We start from the raw sequence: 18,732 nt of genomic DNA on the forward strand, positions 1-18,732 counted from the left end.
TCAGCCCCTACGCTATGCTAAGGGCTAGTTCAGACCGTGGGATAGATTTTGGCACCAAGAGTGACGCTGGGAGCTGCGTCACTCTCGGGTCAAAACCCACCTGCCACGGACGTCGTGGCTTCCCCCTCCGGAGTCTGCTCAAATGAATGGGCCAACTTCCGAGGTTGCTGCCGCCGTGCGGAATCCACCTGAAGAAAGGGCAGCTCGCTTCTTTTTTCCGCCGTTGTATGGAGGTGGATTTTGAGGTGAAATCTGTCAAAATCCGCCTCCTTGCCCCCCTGTGAACTAGCCCTAACTAACTCTGCTTGGTATTCTGTGAAAACCCTGCAGCACTTACTCAAATGCTGTGGCCGCTTCCTTGTCTGATCCAAACTGATCACATATTGATGACCTATCTTAAGGATATGACCTTAACGTGCGAGTCCCTGAAAGCGCCTCCGACACGCACATATTATCATATACAATCCCAGTGACATAACAAGAGGTGAACAGAGTCTGAATCCAATAATTTCTTATGGTCTTGCTTCTTGTTTCCACAGTTATCGCAGAGAGCGTGTGGGACCCTTTCTCTTCGACGCAGACCAGCCGGCTCGCAGCGGTGTTTCAGAAGCTTATTAACGGATACCCAACTGTCGTAAATTCAGACAACAAGAACACAGAGGTATAAATCAGTCTGTTCCAGAACATTCTGCTCTCTGCTACACAGCAGGGATATTAAACAACGTGTTGCTTACTGGAGCCGGCATTATATTGCTTTCTACTTGAGTGAATGGCGCACAGCGATACCCTCAGGCTGCTCGTATATAATCCTACTAGGAGTCTGATCGGGTTCCCTGTGTCATGGAAAGGAATTGGTTCTTTTCAGATTATTTCGGGTTCTGTGGAATACTCAAAGGGCCCATAGATTTTACTGGTGAAGTACGCTATATCACAAGATTACATTTTTATGGGAGTTTTGAGGGACTAACAAGCCTTAGGATAGGTCATCTGTATCAGATTAGTGCGTGTCTGACTGCTAACATACCCCGTATGGTTTACCTGACAGGACTGAGCTGCAATACCAGGAGCGACCACTGCAAAATGTACTGTGCTGTGCATGGTAAACAATGAACAGGCTGCTCAGCCAGCTGATCAGTGGGGGTACCAAGAGTCAGACCACCACTCATCTGAAATTGATGATCTATCCTAAAACTAGACTATTGATTCCTGGAACACCTTCCATTATGGCTCTTGTAACAGATTCCAGTGTTTCCACTCAGCTTTGGCCCCTTTGATTATTTTAGTATTGTATCTTCGTGTTTGTGCGTATACGTATATGAATCTTAGTGGCGTGTTTTGTTTCTCAGGCACTATTGAAAGCACTGCTAATGAGAATGAGACAAACGCTGGACGATGATGTTTTTATGCCCCTTTATCCGAAAAAGTAAGTAGTTAATAATGTATTTGTCTCTGATAAGATGGTATCCAAGTGCAGGGAAAAATTTTATAATTTCACCAATGTCGGGGCTACTCACATTCTCTCATATATAAGCGGTTCCAGGGGTAGGGGTGCTGTGAGTCTGAAAAGGTTGGGATACACTGGTCTAGGGCAATGAAGAGGTTAATGTCTACTTCCCAAGTGTTCTGTGTTGCTCCTCTTAGGCTAAGATCACACAGGATTTTTTTGGTCAGGCCGTATCCGCCTCAAAATCCTGACCAAAAAGACGGCTCCCATTGAAATGAATGGGAGCCAGTCAGTTCTTTTTCCAGGAGCGGTTTGTTCCGGCTCCTGGAAAATAGAAGCGACATGCTCATTCTTTCATGTGGATTTGTCTCGCGACATGCGCCTGAAGACACTCCCTCCTCCCGACTAGGTCCATTCATTTGTGTCTAATCCGGAGCGGAGTGCGCGAGGTCTGGGACTGTGCTTTCCCCTATTCACTGATAACTTCTGAGGCCACACAGCTTTGCAGGGGTCGTCCAGCATATACAGTTTTCTTCAAGGAGGCCAGGGAAGTTGGAAAATAAAATAAAAATAATCACCTGTCCTTGGTTCTTCTGACTCCCAGCACTATCCAGTCCTGTGGCACCAGGGGCTTGTTCCAGTGGATGTCCTCTCTGCACGTGACCGCTGAGGCCAATCGGCAACATGGATATAAGGAACGTAACGTCTCTTAGAGCGTTGCCTGTGACGTCCCATTTCCGTTCCTTAGGCTGCTCAGTGGTCATGTGCAGCGAGGACTTCTGCTGGAGCAGGACCAGCCTGCATTGGGGACAGGTGACTATTAGAGATGAGCGAACACTATTCGAAACAGCAGTTTCGAATAGCACGCTCGCATAGTAATGAAGCGGCAGCCGGCCGCTTAACACCCCCCCCCCCCCTTTTGTGCGGTCTACATCCATTCATTTCTGTGGGAGCGTGCTATTCGAAACAGCTGTTTCAAATAGTGTTCGCTCATCTCTAGTGACTGTAGGTTTTGGGGGTTTTTCCACCTTCCCCTTCCTTCTTGCGGAAAACTGTATATCCTGGACAACCTCCAGGAACCTTGTATCAGTACATGATGACCGTATGCAGAAAAGTCAAGGCAACAGGCTCTGTACAGCTATGATATATATGTAGGTAGAAAGATAGACATAGGGGAAATGATTTCTACGTACCTCACCCAATTATGTTCTGTGTATTTATTTGTAGTGTCATTGAGAATAAGAACTCTGCCCCCTGCGTGTTCTTCCAGCGCCAGTTCTGGTCTTCTGTAAAGGTAAGCGTGACAGTATGTGGTATAAGAGGGAAGCAGAGCTGATGCTTAGAAAAGCCAGTAACTTGTGTGCAATGCCCTTTTTTTTTTTTTTTTAAATGTAATGAAATCCTGATATGTATTCGCTTTTTTTTGTCGCAGTTATTAGGAAACTTCTTGAAGTGGTATGGAGTCCTTTCTAATAAGAGCTTACAGGAGCTGGCCATAGACGGTCTGTTAAACAGATATATCCTTATGGCTTTTCAAAATAACGAAAATGGAGAAGACAGTATTAAGAAAGCGCAAAGTGTGAGTAGAATCCTACACTGTACAATATGCAGACGTACGGGTACTTAAAGGGGTTGTTCAGGAATTGGCCAACTGATGGAGGAGGCTGAGGCAGGTTTTAACATATAAAAAAAACAAAACAAAAAATCTTGCCAGTCTCCGGTGGTCTGGTATCCTCCAGTGTGTGCTTTGAAGCTGCTTGTGGAAGTCCTGCATCGCACGTGAACTCCTAGGCCATACAGCGACCATAACAATGAAACCAGGGGCCTCAGCGGTCACGTACGGCACTGAACTGCCAGCAGTGACTTGATAGCACATGCCAGGGGACAGTATGGTTTGTTTTTTCCATCATCTTCCTCATCCTTGCGTTGTCCAATTCCTGGACAACCCCTTTAAATAAGGTTTTCCAGCCCAAATGCATTTTTGGTACTGCTGACCTGTCCACAATATAGATCATCACTCTCTGATCTGTGAGGGTCTGACACCTGGGCACTAGAAATGTGCGAACACTGTTCGGAACAGCCGTTCCAAACAGCACGCTCCCATAAAAATGAATGGAAGCGGCCGGCACGTGGGGGGTTAAGCGGCTGGCCGCCGGCAAAGTCTTCGTGCCAGGTGCTTCCATTCATTTCTATGGGAGTGTGCTGTTCGGATCGGCTGACCCGAACAGTGTTCGCTCATCTCTACTGGGCACCACACAGATCTTCTCATCTGGGTTTTGGAACCTACAGCATTGGGAAGGAAGGGGACGCAGCTCTGCTCCTATTCAAGTAGTAACAGAACTGTTGTTCGCCAATGCCATGGCTATAGAGCAGGCCTGCACCTTTTACTTCAATAGTAGCTACTTGTATTGTCCATAAACTGTGGTAGCTTCCAATATCTGGACCAGCAGACCTGGCGGGATCCAGGTGTCGGACAGGTCATCAGTATCAAAAATGTGCTGAGACCAGAAACCCCCTTTTTTAAAAATCGTAGAAATACTAGAGCTGTACATACACCTTAGCTGTGATCTACTGAAAATGATCTATAGTCCAATGTGTATGGAGGACATAAGTCACTGCTAGAAATGCCTGTGTCAGTAGACATGTATACTCTTCTGATCTGACTCTCTATAAGATAGTTTGATCCTAAGATTAATGTCAGTAGTTCCCAGTGTATTCATATTGTGCACTCTCCCATGTGTATTAGTACTCAGGATGGCTCCTATTCTGTACCTAATACATAATTGTTGCAGGATTCGGGGGGGTTTTTTGTGGGTTTTTTTTTAACTTTAAATCTGCATTTTTGTGAATTTTTTAAAATTTATATTCCAGGTTATTACTTGTTTTCCAAAGCAATGGTTCTCAAACCTTAAAGGAGGTAAAACCATTCCACAACTCGAAAACTTTGCTCGCTATCTCACACATCTGGCCGGTGTCATCTACAGGCAGAATATCGGCTGTTCAGATATGGAGAAGCGAAATGCCAGGTGAGTTTAAGAGGTCTTGCAATTAAAGACACTTATTCCCTAGCCACAGGATAAGGGACTTGTGAGATCATGAGAACGGGATCCTGGCAGTCCTGCTGCGCCCTGACGTGATAGTGTAGTTACTTGTATATGAGGTGCGCCATTCACTTCTATGGGGCTGCTGGAGATTGCGGTCTCCATAGAAGTGAATGAAGCGCGGGTCATGTGGATGCAGGGGCACTTTTGAACCCCTTTTATCATGACTGTCGCAGTGCCAGCACTATTTCTTTATCGCCACCCCAATATCCAAGTGGTGGACGGGGTACTCTTGTGATTGGTGGGAGAGGTCTCAGTGGTCGGACACTTATTACTTTATCCTGTGTGTCAATAAGGTTACATTTTCAGGAAACCCCTTTAGCTTGCCTGATTTGGGTCCCCGCATTATGTATGAACCTCCACAGCAACTGATCCATACAACTGGCTGTGCCTGGTACTGCAGCTCGGTCCCAATAGGGTTTTCATCCCTGGTGTCACTTCTTACGTTTTCTGACAAACCTAAAAGAAAAAATACAGCCGCTCCCTGTAGAGGGCGCCAAGACATATGCAATTATGTGAAGGTTAGTCTGCATTACTGATATGGTCACTATTTATTGTGTGTATGTGTATATACTCGAGTATAAGCCGAGTTTTTCAGCACAGTTTTTGTTCTGAAAAAGTACGCCTCGGGTCATTACGGTAATTCAGCAATATTTATAGTTACAGATCCGGACCCGGCATACAGACACCGGGGTGGGTGCCGGGCCGCAGCATCGCCATGCTCCTGGCAGGAGAGTGGCAATGCTGTTCATTTCAAACTGCAGAAGTACTTACGGTACTTCAGGTAGGAGGCCCAAAACGCAGACCCTGTAAGTATTTCTGCAGTTTGAAATGAACAGCATTGCCACTCTCCTGCCAGGAGCATGGCGATGCTGCAGCCCGGCACCCGCCTCAGTGTCTGGATGTCGGGTCTGTAACTATAATGGCGCCGCTCTGCTCCAGAGCGGTCTCAATGGCAACCGACACCAGAGATTGCAGGCATGAGCGCTGACATCTCCGCTGTAAGGGTTACAGTGGAGATGCTCTCCGGTGATGTCCCGGTCCGGTGATCCACCCCTCACCTCCATCATCAGGCGCCGCAGTGGGGAAGCGGCAGGTGCCGCCATGCCCCTAGAGGATCCCCTGCCGCAGAGGGGCGGACCTGAAGGAGAACCTCGGCCGCCGGACCTGAAGAGGAACTGCCGGCGGCAGAAGCGCTGAGGGGAATCCTTGGCAGCTGAGGTCCTCCTTCAGGTCCGCCCTCCGCTTCTGCCAGGGATTCCCCTCAGCGCTCCTGCCGGCGGCCGGCCGCAGTTCTCCTTCAGGTCTGGCAGCTGAGATTCTCCTTCAGGTCCGCCCCTCTGCACTCCTGTAAAGGCTCCCCGGCTTGCAGTGCTTTTCTTTTGAAGGTTGCTCTATTCAGCCTGCAAAAGAAATGACGATGTTTTGCAATGCATTACATTAGTGATCAGACCCCCTGGGGTTCAAGACCCCCTAGGGGGTCTAATAAATGCAAAAAAAAAAAAAAAAAAATTAAAAAATAAGTATTTAAAATCGCCCCCTTTCCCTAGAACACATATAAAACTGATACTGTGAAACACATACACGTTAGATATCCCTGGGTCCAAAAACGCCCGCTCTACAAATCTATAAAAATATTTTTCCTGTACAGTAAATGCTGCAGAGGGAAAAAAAAAGTTGTCTAACTGCCCCTTCCCTGAGACTGGGTCCCCCCCCCCCCCAACCCACTTGGAATTCAGCCTGAATACAGCCAGGCTAAATATAGGGTATCTGCAGTGCTCCTATTCCATCGGGAAAGGGTTAATAGGAGCACTGCAGAGACCCTATATTCAGCCAGGCTAAATTCCAAGTGGGGGGGGGGAAAAACCCAGTCCTCAAGCTCAGGGAAGGGGCAGACAGACAACCAAAACACCCCCTCCCCTTCCCCAGCGTCTACTGTACCCCAAAATTTTCCAGTAGCTGCTGCATTTCCCCTCTCAGCTTATACTCGAGTCAATAAGTTTTCCCAGTTTTTTGTGGTAAAATTAGGGGCCTCGGCTTATATTCGGGTCGGCTTATACTCGAGTATATATATTAGTACATTTTTATTAAACTGATGCCACATATTTTGATCCAACTGGGGCAGATAAGTGCTAAGAACCTCAAGTTTCTATACATAGATAATGACTATAGCATTAATGCAGATAACTTCATTCTGAAGTTTGCCAATGTTTTATTGCCCTCTACCAGAGTTCCCCTGTAAGTTTTTTTATTTTTATTTTTTTTATTTATTTCTTTTTGTATTTATCCATTTTGCAGCCATATCGTTGTGCATTTGTTCTACTTTGTAGGCTCGCTCTGACTTTTTAAGATTTTGTATTCTCTCTACCTTTTCTCGTGTTTTTCCCTTCTAATTTATTTTCTATTTTTCACTTCCCAGAGACCAAATCCGACAGATAGTGAAATTGCTGGCGAGTATCCACTCCCTGGAAAACGCAGTGTCTGTCGCAAACGATTACAACGTGAAGGATGTCAAAGCTACATCTGATGGGAAATAAAATTGAGGGGGGTCTCGTGCCGCTCACCCCATACCTGTTTGCTTTGTACATAATCTGTAAAAACTAAAGCTGTATAAATTGTTTTGTTTTTAATGTAACAGTCGACATAAAATGAATGAACTCTAATATATTGTCCCGGTCCTATGTATATAATAACCAGACGACTTGTAAGCTCTGCTGCCAGGGTGTGAAGATGCCTATTATGTCTGGAGGAATTGTAAGCACTCAGTGGCATCTTATGAGATGTTTTCTTTAATGTGAAGCTTTTAGAGACCTGTGGGGTCTGTTCCCATATGTTCAAAAAGGTATTTCCTAAACTTCAAAGGATTTATTAACCCGGGGTCACATGATTGGATTCACCCCGTTTCATAGGTCACTTTGTGTCTTCTTTACTCTCCTATATTCACAGATAGTTTGAGGGATTCTACCATTAAAAACCTTTTTTTTTTTTTTTTTTTTTTCTCCCTTACACAATGGAATATCCTTAAGAAAGGCTTTTCTTCTACCTTTAGATGTCTTCTTTGCCCCACCGTTCGGTTAAAATCCCGTTTTCCGATGATATGCAAATGAATTCTCTTGCAGCACTGGGGGTGTTCCCAATGCTGCGAGAGAACTCTGCAACGTCTCCTCCATCTTCTTCAGGAACGGGTCTTCACTAGAGATGAGCGAGTACTGTTCGGATCAGCCGTTCCGAACAGCACGCTCCATAGAAATGAATGGATGTACCTGGTACTTCCGCTTTGACGTCGGCCGGCCGCTTAACCCCCCGCGTGCCGGCTACGTCCATTCATTTCTATGCGAGCGTGCTGTTCGGATCGGCTGATCCGAACAGTACTCGCTCATCTCTAGTCTTCACCACTCCTTCTTCCGGCGGTTGGCTTCAAACTTCTAGGCCTCATGCAGAGCCGACTGCGTATGCCTATGGCCACAAGAAAATGGCTGCTTACACCAGCTTACTGTGTAAGTGACCACAAGAACATTTTCTTATGGCTGCACCTAAAGATTGAAGCCAGTGCCGGAAGAAGACTTGGAGAAGCCATTCCAGAAAAGAAGATAAAGGCGGCGCTGGAGATTTCTCTTGCACCATTAGGGACGCCCCCAGTGCTGTTTGAACAGTGAGGACCGCCCCTAGTGCTGCAAAAGAACTCATTTGCATACCGAAGAAAACTGGGATTTCTACCGAATGGCAGCGCGGAGAAGATGTCTAAAGGTCTGTCTATCTTAAGGCTATTCCTACGTGCTAGGAAAAAAGGGTATCCAATGATAGGATCCCTTTAAACTCCCTGGACATCCCCTTTAATATTAAAGACCTATCCTGAGAATAGGCCATCAGTATTAGATTGATGGGATTCCTCCTTTCTACACCCTGACTGATCATCTGAATGAAGGCCATGGAGCTCTGGAGTGATGATCCGCCTTCAATTAGCTGATCCGTTACGACAGACCCCCCCCGGCCCCAACAATGTTTTATTTGTAGTTGAGGTCTTCAATATTAAAGCCCTTGAGGTTCGGGTTCCAGGGGAGTTGGTTGGAAAAAGTGAATTACTGCAAGCTCGGTGTTCCCTTATTGGGGGAAGTAGTTTGTCTCCTTTCAGCGATCACATGGTTTCCAACGTTGGTGACCATAACTGCAAATTCCTAGCCTAAATGGTCGCTATTCCCTTGCAGAATGGCCTTGCAATTGGTGCGGAGCTTGTTGTTCCTCAATGTACTGCTATGTAAGGATTGTAATTTATTAAATGTATTTCCATTAATTACCAAGTACCCGCTCCTTTCCTACAAGCGCCATCTCATAGCAACCTCACCAGTCAATGTACAGAAGGATGCCTATATGTGCCTATAAAGCATATCAATTCATTACGGGGTATATTTGTACAAGACAAGCTTATTAAAGAGATGGGCCATCAGAGCAATTACGTTTTGTTTTGTTTTTTTCAATAAAGTTTTTGCTAAGCGAATAAGATTTGTAGCATAAACTTTATTTCTATTGTGCGTTACTTTTCAGTGCTCTGAATGCAGCCACTACAATGTGCAAAAATTCTGCTGTGATTTGCTCCGGTCATCCGTGTTTTACACCACATTTCTGACATTTGTAGGCATTCTGTGCATTGTCTGGTGGGTGGGGCTTTTTAAGAGGTGGGGTTTGTGTAAGGGGTGGGGCTTAATATGCAAAACAGCACCGAAATTTTGTTGGACATTAAGACAAAGTTAAACTAGACTAAATGCCAGATTTTTAAGCAGTCTGACGGTCCCTTAAGACACAGGAGAGGAGGGAGGTGATGGATCTGATCATGAGACCTGTGGACAGAACAGGCCCTGGAGTAAGTAAGTACTTAAAGAGGACCTTTCATGGTTTGGGGCACAGGCAGTTCTATATACTGCTGGAAAGCCGACAGTGCGCTGAATTCAGCGCACTGTCGGCTTTCCCGATCTGTGCCCCGGGTAAAGAGCTATCGGTCCTGGTACTGTAGCTCTTTACAGTCAGAAGGGTGTTCCTGACAGTCTGTCAGGACTGTCCTTGCGCTGTACAGTGTGAGCGGGGAGGAACCCTCCCCTCCCTCTGCTCACAGTGCTTGTCCATAGACGATCACTATTAGGAGGGGAGGGGGCGTTCCTCCCCGCTCACACTGTACAGTGCAATAGGCGCTGCTGGGAAGAAGGACGCCCCTGACAGACTGTCAGGAACTCCCTTCTGACTGTAAAGAGCTACGGGACCGATAGCTCTTTACCCGGGGCACAGATCGGGAAAGCCGACAGTGCACTGAATTCAGCACGCTGTCAGCTTTCCAGCAATATATAGAACTGCCTGTGCCCCAAACATGAAAGGTCCTCTTTAAACACTCCCTGGGGAATCCCTTTAAGACACTATGGAAAACTAGTAATCTGATCTGAAGCCGTAAAATAAGAACAGATGAAGCATAACGTATAATGAGCAGGTGGCTGAAGTGAAATGGACTCCTGTGGGTAATGGGACCTGCCACAATTCTATTTTTTATTCATTTTTGGGGCACGGACAACCCACTTTGGTTACAATGACCCAGAAGAGAATATTATGTGAAACCTGAGTTCATTGTAACATTTCCTTTAAAGCCGAATACACAATGAAATCTACATGCGACCATTTTATAAATCCAGGCCATCTATATCTATAAGGTCTTATTCACAGTTCTATTACATACATAGCCTTAGCTCAGTGGCCATATTTGCTTCTATTTTATAAGGGGGCGCACTGACAGATTCCCAAGAGGCATTACCTCTACAGCAAAATACGGCAACATGGACAAAGTGTAACTCACTTTTTTTTTTTCTGCTATTGTGTCGGGGTGTTGAGTGACCATTTTTGTAATCTACTTTATTATCCTATCTAACTTCCTTTTTCTTATAAAACAGGCTGAGACTTTGTCCATGGCAACCCTCTAACTGAGCTGTTACTAAGGAAAGTCCGTGCATAGTTTTATTATAAATATGCTGAAGCTTTCACCAAATGATGTCACTTCAAATGGCCGTATCTCTGGTTCCATACCACCTAGAAAAATGGTTCTGGTATCACAAGAAAGTACTCGCTATAACAAAATCTGAAATGATCACAGTGCTGAATTTGCACTTAATATTCAGCAATTCATACTTTATAGAAAATCACATCTCTCTCTCTCTCTCCTTCCTCTCTCTCTCCTTCCTCTCTCTCTCCTTCCTCTCTCTCCTTCCTCTCTCTCCTTCCTCTCTCTCTCTCTCCTTCCTCTCTCTCTCCTTCCTCTCTCTCTCTCTCTCTTCCTCTCTCTCTCTCTCTCTCTCTCTCTCTCCTTCCTCTCTCTCTCTCTCTCTCCTTCCTCTCTCTCTCTCTCCTTCCTCTCTCTCTCTCTCTCTCCTTCCTCTCTCTCTCTCTCTCTCTCTCTCCTTCCTCTCTCTCACTCTCTCTCTCCTTCCTCTCTCTCACTCTCTCTCTCCTTCCTCTCTCTCACTCTCTCTCTCTCCTTCCTCTCTCTCTCTCTCCTTCCTCTCTCTCTCCTTCCTCTCTCTCTCTCTCCTTCCTCTCTCTCTCTCTCTCTCTCTCTCTCTCTCCTTCCTCTCTCTCTCTCTCTCTCCTTCCTCTCTCTCTCTCTCCTTCCTCTCTCTCTCTCTCTCTCTCCTTCCTCTCTCTCTCTCTCTCTCTCTCCTTCCTCTCACTCTCTCTCTCCTCTCTCTCTCTCCTCTCTCTCTCTCTCCTTCCTCTCTCTCTCCTTCCTCTCTCTCTTTCTCTCCTTCCTCTCTCTCTCTCCTTCCTCTCTCTCTCTCTCCTTCCTCTCTCTCTCCTTCCTCTCTCTCTCTTTCTCTCCTTCCTCTCTCTCTCCTTCCTCTCTCTCTCTCTCCTTCCTCTCTCTCTCTCTCTCTCTCCTTCCTCTCTCTCACTCTCTCTCTCCTTCCTCTCACTCTCTCTCTCCTCTCTCTCTCTCCTCTCTCTCTCTCTCCTTCCTCTCTCTCTCTTCCTCTCTCTCTCTCTCCTTCCTCTCTCTCTCTCCTTCCTCTCTCTCTCCTTCCTCTCTCTCTCTTTCTCTCCTTCCTCTCTCTCTCCTTCCTCTCTCTCTCTTTCTCTCCTTCCTCTCTCTCTCTCTCCTTCCTCTCTCTCTCTCTCTCCTTCCTCTCTCTCTCTCTCTCCTTCCTCTCTCTCACTCTCTCTCTCCTTCCTCTCACTCTCTCTCTCTCTCTCTCTCTCTCCTTCCTCTCTCTCTCTCTCTCCTCTCTCTCTCTCTCTCTCTCTCTCTCCTTCCTCTCTCTCTCTCTCCTTCCTCTCTCTCTCTTTCTCTCCTTCCTCTCTCTCTCTCCTTCCTCTCTCTCTCTCTCTCCTTCCTCTCTCTCTCCTTCCTCTCTCTCTCTCCTTCCTCTCTCTCTCTCTCTCCTTCCTCGTGATATCACAACCATTTTCTAGGTGGTATAAAACCAGAGATACAGTCATTTGCTGTGCCATCCCCCCCTTTGGTAAGTTCTACAGCTCTATGTACTACATTGAGTACAAGGGCATTGCTAATAGGAATGTTACAGCCTGTTTTCTATTAAAAGGAAAGTTAGATAGGTTAATAAAGTATATTACAAAAATGTTCACAACACCCTAACACGACAGCAAAATAAAATGGGAGTTACACTTCAAATATCGATAGTATGAACCCAACCTTACAGTAGATGTCTGTACATGCTATCGACATAGCCGCATCAACCACACGTTAAATATCCATCATTTATCTTGTGGTCTCCCTTTAGAGAACTGCTGAAAATCATGTATAATAGAAATATGACATCTTTATCCATAGAAATGTCCAATGAATTCTGCTTAGAGCAGCGTGGCCTTTACTATATGTGTAGGTGACAGGTCTGGAGCTGCCGTGTCTTATCCTGCCCCTATGGCTTTGGGTTCCTGTTTTGTGTACAGTAAATTGTGTTAGATCTTGTACCAAGACCGAGCTTTACATCATCTGTATATTTTTGAAAAGTTCTTAAAATGACAAATTTATTTCTTAGGTAATTTTTGTTTTTTTTAGATGGGTTTTCTGAATGTATTTTATACAACAAAAGAAAAATACTGTGGAGACATGGGCATTGTAAGATATGGGGGAATAACAACCAAGGCAAAGAGTGCACAGACCGCAAAAATGGTCCTTATGAAGAAGCCAGAGTCAAGTGTCAAGATATTGCCAGAGAAGGCCCATAGAGTCTTGAACAGCTCCCAGTCCGTATACCGTAAACCATGACTTGCGCCTTGACCAGGGGTGCTCACACTTTATCAGCATGCGCGCTACTTATAAAATGACCAAGTCAAAATGATCTACTACCCACTATGGGTGCGGTCTGCTGTGTGGACGGGGCCTGGGCCGCAGCATTGTCAGCCCCGCCGAGTTTCCGTGTCAGACTGGAGAACGGGGAGCGCGTCATACCCGTAGCTGCTGCTTCTGTCCTGTGTGTCTCAGCGGCGGAGCGTTAGGAACATGTCTGCGCTCTCAGCCTGGTTCTGGAATGAACGCTTTTGGCTGCCACAGAACGTCACCTGTGCAGACCTGGCGGATGCGGGGAGCAGTCTAATAGTGAGGATGTCTGATAGGCTGACATCTATTTTTTTTTATGTCACGTGATCGACCCATACTTCCTTTGCGATTGACTGGTAGATCGCAATCGACGTATTGGGCACCCCGGCCTAGCCTATTATAGACAAGAGTCCCAAAATTTACTGCATTTCATCTGTGCAGAACAGAGTTTTTGGGTTTGTTTGTTTTTTTTATAATCCACAATCAAAAAAGTAGATTGAGGTCTAAGGCCTAGTTCACACGGGGCAAGGGGGGCGTATTTTGAACCTAAGTTGGACGCAGGAAGCTTCGGCAGAATAGGACCAAAATACACCTGTCGTATCTTCCGACAGTCGTGGCACTCTGGTCCGGAGTAGGCCCAAATGAACGGGTGCTGCCACGAGGCGGACGCCGGGGCCAAATCAGCTGCGGAATCCGCCTGAAGAAAGGGCAGCTCGTTTCTTTATTCCGTGAGCGGCATGTTGGAAAAAATTAAGCTAGCGGTCTACATAAACCTTTATTGTGAGGGGACGGATTATGATGTGGATTCGGCGCCAAAATCCGCCCCGTGTGAACGAGCCCTAAGACTGAATGTGTCCATAAGCATAACATGTGTATTAGACCTGACAATTTATTTGGGATTGAACAGCTATAATGTGTATGGGGTCCTCTGACTGTCTCTCAATGGCAGATGTCGGAGTAGATAACATCTGGTGCAGCATTTGTCTATCTCAGACACTCCCAATGAAATCAATGGAGTGGTGCACATACAGCCCAACCAGTGCTCAGGTTAGAATGGGTGATGTAGGGGGCAGGGGCTCTGGGCAGTCGGTCGGTTTGCACTGCTCCTCAAGTTAGCCACTATGAAGTGCCCAACTTGCTTGTGGGGGAAAATTCTTCTAATCTTTATCAAAAGGATCGTTAAGGAAATAGAAAAACAGGATACGCCATAAATACCTGATCGGTGGAGGCTGACACCCGGCCCCCAGACTGATCAGCTGTACAGAGCCACTTCCAGTACCTGTAAACAATATGGGGCCAAGACCAGAAAGCTTCTGAGGACTTCAATGGGAGCTGAGCTATTGTCTACTGGACGGGCATCGGAAGCTGCAGTCATTTTGGTGCAGGAATGTCCATGAGATTTATGATGAATCTCTGATTCCCTGAACCAGTTGGGACCTTTATTAAGGCAAGTGTACGAAATGTCAGTCTTAATAAATTTGCCCCGTAGTCTAATGGGGATATCTGATCGTATCCCTACCATTATAGATTGATCAATGAATTAACCCTTAGGGTGCATGCACACTACGTAACGCCGGGCGTGTATGAGAGCCGTACACGCCGGCGTTACAGCAGGGCTGCCGAGCACTTCCCATTCACTTCAATGGGAGCGCTCGTAAACGCCGCTGTTACGAGCGCTCCCATTGAAGTGAATGGGAAGTGTTCGGCAGCCCTGCTGTAACGCCGGCGTGTACGGCTCTCATACACGCCCGGCGTTACGTAGTGTGCATGCACCCTAAGACCCTATTTTCCCTCTTCCTCATCCTATGTCTGGCAGTTTAATAACTGACTGCAGCAGGAGCCTCCCCCCTCTGAAATAGGACATAAAAAGATTGTTAACTCCCAACCTTTTTGTTTTCTTTCCTCAAAATGCACATACCGAACCCCGACAGTTCACAGATTGATGATCTATGGATAGGTTATAGATTAGATCGGTTGGTGGGGGTCTGACACCCATTATTCTCCAATGATCCGCTGTTCTCAACAGCTGATACGCAGAGAATGGAGCAGGAAGCAGACAGCTCCATTCTCTATGTAGTGGCCTGACCAGGTACTGCAGATCAGCTCACATGAATGACAGCTAAGCTGTAGTGAATCAGTTCTGCCACTACGCAGAGACCGGCGCTGTCTGCTTCCTGCTGCTGAGAACAACTGATTGGTGGGGACGCTGGATGTCAGGCCGCCACCCTTCTGACATGGATGACCTATGCTTGGAATAGCCTTAAAATGGGTCATCAATATAAGATGGGCATTGGCGATGGCGCTTCGGCGAGTTCTGATTCCGTTAATGAAATTGATGACTAATGTAATATACAGTATATACTGTATACATTAAAATGGATGTCACTCCGTCAGAAAGGATGGACAAGCAAACACGGAATAGATTAAAACAGACGTTCACAGCCGAAAAACGCATACGGTCGTGTGAATGGAGCCTAATTGTGGCGCATTTATTAAAATAGTCTAAAAGCAAAGTTATCCTAGTTGGCCATGGCAACCAATCACAGCGCAGCTTCCATTTTGCATTCTGCTCCTAAGAAAATGAAAGCTGCCTTGTGATTGGTTGCTATCTGCCCCATTGTCCTCAACTAAACGGCACACTGCTCATCCTAAATAACCTTCCCCAGCTCTATAGAGTTCCTATGTGTTATATTATTATGACCAGCAGGATTCTGCTTATAACATATATCATGTAGTTCCTTATCCGGCGCACCCACGATCACCCCATGACCATATTAAATATGGCGGCCAATGCTACATGACGTCTTGCCAACGTAGGGCGTGGCTAGCACGGTAGGTGGGCGGGACAGGGTTCTTGCGATCGCCTAGAACTGGACGAGGGGCGTATTTAGGGTTCGGACCGGGGCGTGGTCAGGGCGGGGTAAGCGCGTCCCCTGCGTCTGTTACCTTGCGAGCGCACTCCCGCGGCAGAGGAGCCGTCAGTGCGCGGTGATCGCTGGGAGCAGAGGACGTCTCCTCCGGGCAGCGGTATGTACATAGCCGTCAGCATCTCCGCCGTCTCGGCTCTGTCACCTCCATACACCCGCTCTCCACGCCATGTACCCGTCTGACAGCTGTCATGTCTGCCCATGTACTATCAGGCCGGGGGAATAGCAGGCCCCTTCACCCGGCGCCCTGACCTATGTCGTGACAGCCTGCCTTGTATCATGACAGTCAGCTCTGCCTGTCATGGTGCCTGTCATACAACCTGATACAATGATGATCCCTGGCAGATTGGACAATTGGGATTGTTACAATTTGTATCAGATTTTTTCTGGGCCATAATCTGAACTATTGATACAATTGGATATTCTATAGCAGATATTGTTACAGTTATTTATGACTCAGCCCCTCCCCCTTGTCAGTGACTACAGCAGTGATTCCCAACCTGTGGCCCTTCAGCTGGGCATGCTGGGAGTTGTAGTTTAGGCAACAGGTTGCAGATCCCTGCTGTGTGCGGTTTGTGTCAGTGTCCGGCGCGGTGCTGAATCATAGAGGACCATTGTCCGAAATAATCACAGACGCCACTGTTATCTGTGGAGCCTGTGCGGGGTATTGGGGTTATCACGATATGCTGGTGGAAAAGATGTTCTGCAGCAGCTGAGGTGTGCAGCACAAGTATATGTGGGTGTGTATTGGGAGGATGTTCCGCAGCAGCCCAGGTGAGTATTGGAAGAATGTTCCACAGCAGCCCAGGTGAGTATTAAGAGGATGTTCTGCAGCAGCCCAGGGTTATGTAGTATAATGTTCTATATAGCTGTGCTGTCTATTATGATGTTCTGCTGCACACCAGGTGTGTTACGCAACTATATGCGGCCGAGGGTGAGTATCGTGATGTTCTGCAGAAGCCAGGGTTAAGTGGTGTAATATTCTGCACAGCTGTGGTGTCTGTTATGATGTTCTACAGCAGCCGAGGTATGTAAGATGATGTTCTGCAGCAGCCCAGGTGTGTAGGATGATGTTCTGCAGCAGCCCAGGTGTGTGGCACAATGATACACAACTAATGCTAGTTTCACACTAGCACCAGCTCTCTGTCATTTGGGGGATCAGGACAACAGACAGGCAGACAGGTGCGTCCTATGATGTTCTGCAGCAGCTGAGGTGCGTGCTATAATGTTCTGCAGCAGCTGAGGTGCGTGCTATGATGTTCTGCAGCAGCTGAGGTGCGTGCTATGATGTCCTGCAGCAGCAGAGGTGCGTGCTATGATGTCCTGCAGCAGCAGAGATGCATACTATGATGTTCTGCAGCAGCTGTGGTGCGTGCTATGATGTTCTGCAGCAGCTGTGGTGCGTGCTATGATGTTCTGCAGCAGCTGTGGTGCGTGCTATGATGTTCTGCAGCAGCTGTGGTGCGTGCTAAGATGTTCTGCAGCAGCTGTGGTGCGTGCTAAGATGTTCTGCAGCAGCTGTGGTGCGTGCTAAGATGTTCTGCAGCAGCTGTGGTGCGTGCTAAGATGTTCTGCAGCAGCTGTGGTGCGTGCTAAGATGTTCTGCAGCAGCTGTGGTGCGTGCTAAGATGTTCTGCAGCAGCTGTGGTGCGTGCTAAGATGTTCTGCAGCAGCTGTGGTGCGTGCTAAGATGTTCTGCAGCAGCTGTGGTGCGTGCTAAGATGTTCTGCAGCAGCTGTGGTGCGTGCTAAGATGTTCTGCAGCAGCTGTGGTGCGTGCTAAGATGTTCTGCAGCAGCTGTGGTGCGTGCTAAGATGTTCTGCAGCAGCTGTGGTGCGTGCTAAGATGTTCTGCAGCAGCTGTGGTGCGTGCTAAGATGTTCTGCAGCAGCTGTGGTGCGTGCTAAGATGTTCTGCAGCAGCTGTGGTGCGTGCTAAGATGTTCTGCAGCAGCTGTGGTGCGTGCTAAGATGTTCTGCAGCAGCTGTGGTGCGTGCTAAGATGTTCTGCAGCAGCTGTGGTGCGTGCTAAGATGTTCTGCAGCAGCTGTGGTGCGTGCTAAGATGTTCTGCAGCAGCTGTGGTGCGTGCTAAGATGTTCTGCAGCAGCTGTGGTGCGTGCTAAGATGTTCTGCAGCAGCTGTGGTGCGTGCTAAGATGTTCTGCAGCAGCTGTGGTGCGTGCTAAGATGTTCTGCAGCAGCTGTGGTGCGTGCTAAGATGTTCTGCAGCAGCTGTGGTGCGTGCTAAGATGTTCTGCAGCAGCTGTGGTGCGTGCTAAGATGTTCTGCAGCAGCTGTGGTGCGTGCTAAGATGTTCTGCAGCAGCTGTGGTGCGTGCTAAGATGTTCTGCAGCAGCTGTGGTGCGTGCTAAGATGTTCTGCAGCAGCTGTGGTGCGTGCTAAGATGTTCTGCAGCAGCTGTGGTGCGTGCTAAGATGTCCTGCAGCAGCTGTGGTGCGTGCTAAGATGTCCTGCAGCAGCTGTGGTGCGTGCTAAGATGTCCTGCAGCAGCTGTGGTGCGTGCTATGATGTCCTGCAGCAGCTGTGGTGCGTGCTATGATGTCCTGCAGCAGCTGTGGTGCGTGCTAAGATGTCCTGCAGCAGCTGTGGTGCGTGCTAAGATGTTCTGCAGCAGCTGTGGTGCGTGCTAAGATGTTCTGCAGCAGCTGTGGTGCGTGCTAAGATGTTCTGCAGCAGCTGTGGTGCGTGCTAAGATGTTCTGCAGCAGCTGAGGTGCATCCTATGATCTCCTGCAGCAGCTGAGGTGTGTGTTTTGCTTTTCTGCAGCAGCTGAGGCTCATATTAAGATGTTCTGCAGCAGCCGAGGTGCGTGCTATGATGTCCTGCAACAGCCGAGGTGTGTGTTTTGCTTTTCTGCAGCAGCTGAGGTGCATATTAAGATGTTCTGCAGCAGCCGAGGTGTGCATTATTATTATTATGTTTTATGCAGAGC

At 47.4% G+C, this 18,732-nt stretch overlaps 2 protein-coding genes across 2 annotated transcripts in view; both read left to right on the top strand.

Moving 5' to 3' along the window:
- Positions 1-7,405, top strand: part of PAXBP1 (PAX3 and PAX7 binding protein 1) — a 29,314-nt gene extending 21,909 nt beyond the window's left edge. The window contains exons 13-18 of the mRNA XM_075263462.1: positions 540-661; positions 1,347-1,423; positions 2,672-2,738; positions 2,877-3,023; positions 4,316-4,470; positions 6,965-7,405. Of these exons, the coding sequence (XP_075119563.1) occupies positions 540-661; positions 1,347-1,423; positions 2,672-2,738; positions 2,877-3,023; positions 4,316-4,470; positions 6,965-7,082 (686 nt within the window). The 3' untranslated portion in view covers positions 7,083-7,405. The remainder of the gene's footprint in view (positions 1-539; positions 662-1,346; positions 1,424-2,671; positions 2,739-2,876; positions 3,024-4,315; positions 4,471-6,964) is intronic.
- Positions 7,406-15,799: 8,394 nt separating this feature from the next.
- The window catches only part of SYNJ1 (synaptojanin 1), a 70,854-nt gene continuing 67,921 nt past the window's right edge, over positions 15,800-18,732 (top strand). The window contains exon 1 of the mRNA XM_075263440.1: positions 15,800-15,880. The gene's annotated coding sequence lies outside the window, so the exon portion shown is untranslated. The remainder of the gene's footprint in view (positions 15,881-18,732) is intronic.

Source organism: Leptodactylus fuscus, chromosome 2 (assembly GCF_031893055.1).
Source record: "Leptodactylus fuscus isolate aLepFus1 chromosome 2, aLepFus1.hap2, whole genome shotgun sequence".
In the NCBI taxonomy this organism is placed as follows: Eukaryota; Metazoa; Chordata; class Amphibia; order Anura; family Leptodactylidae; genus Leptodactylus; species Leptodactylus fuscus.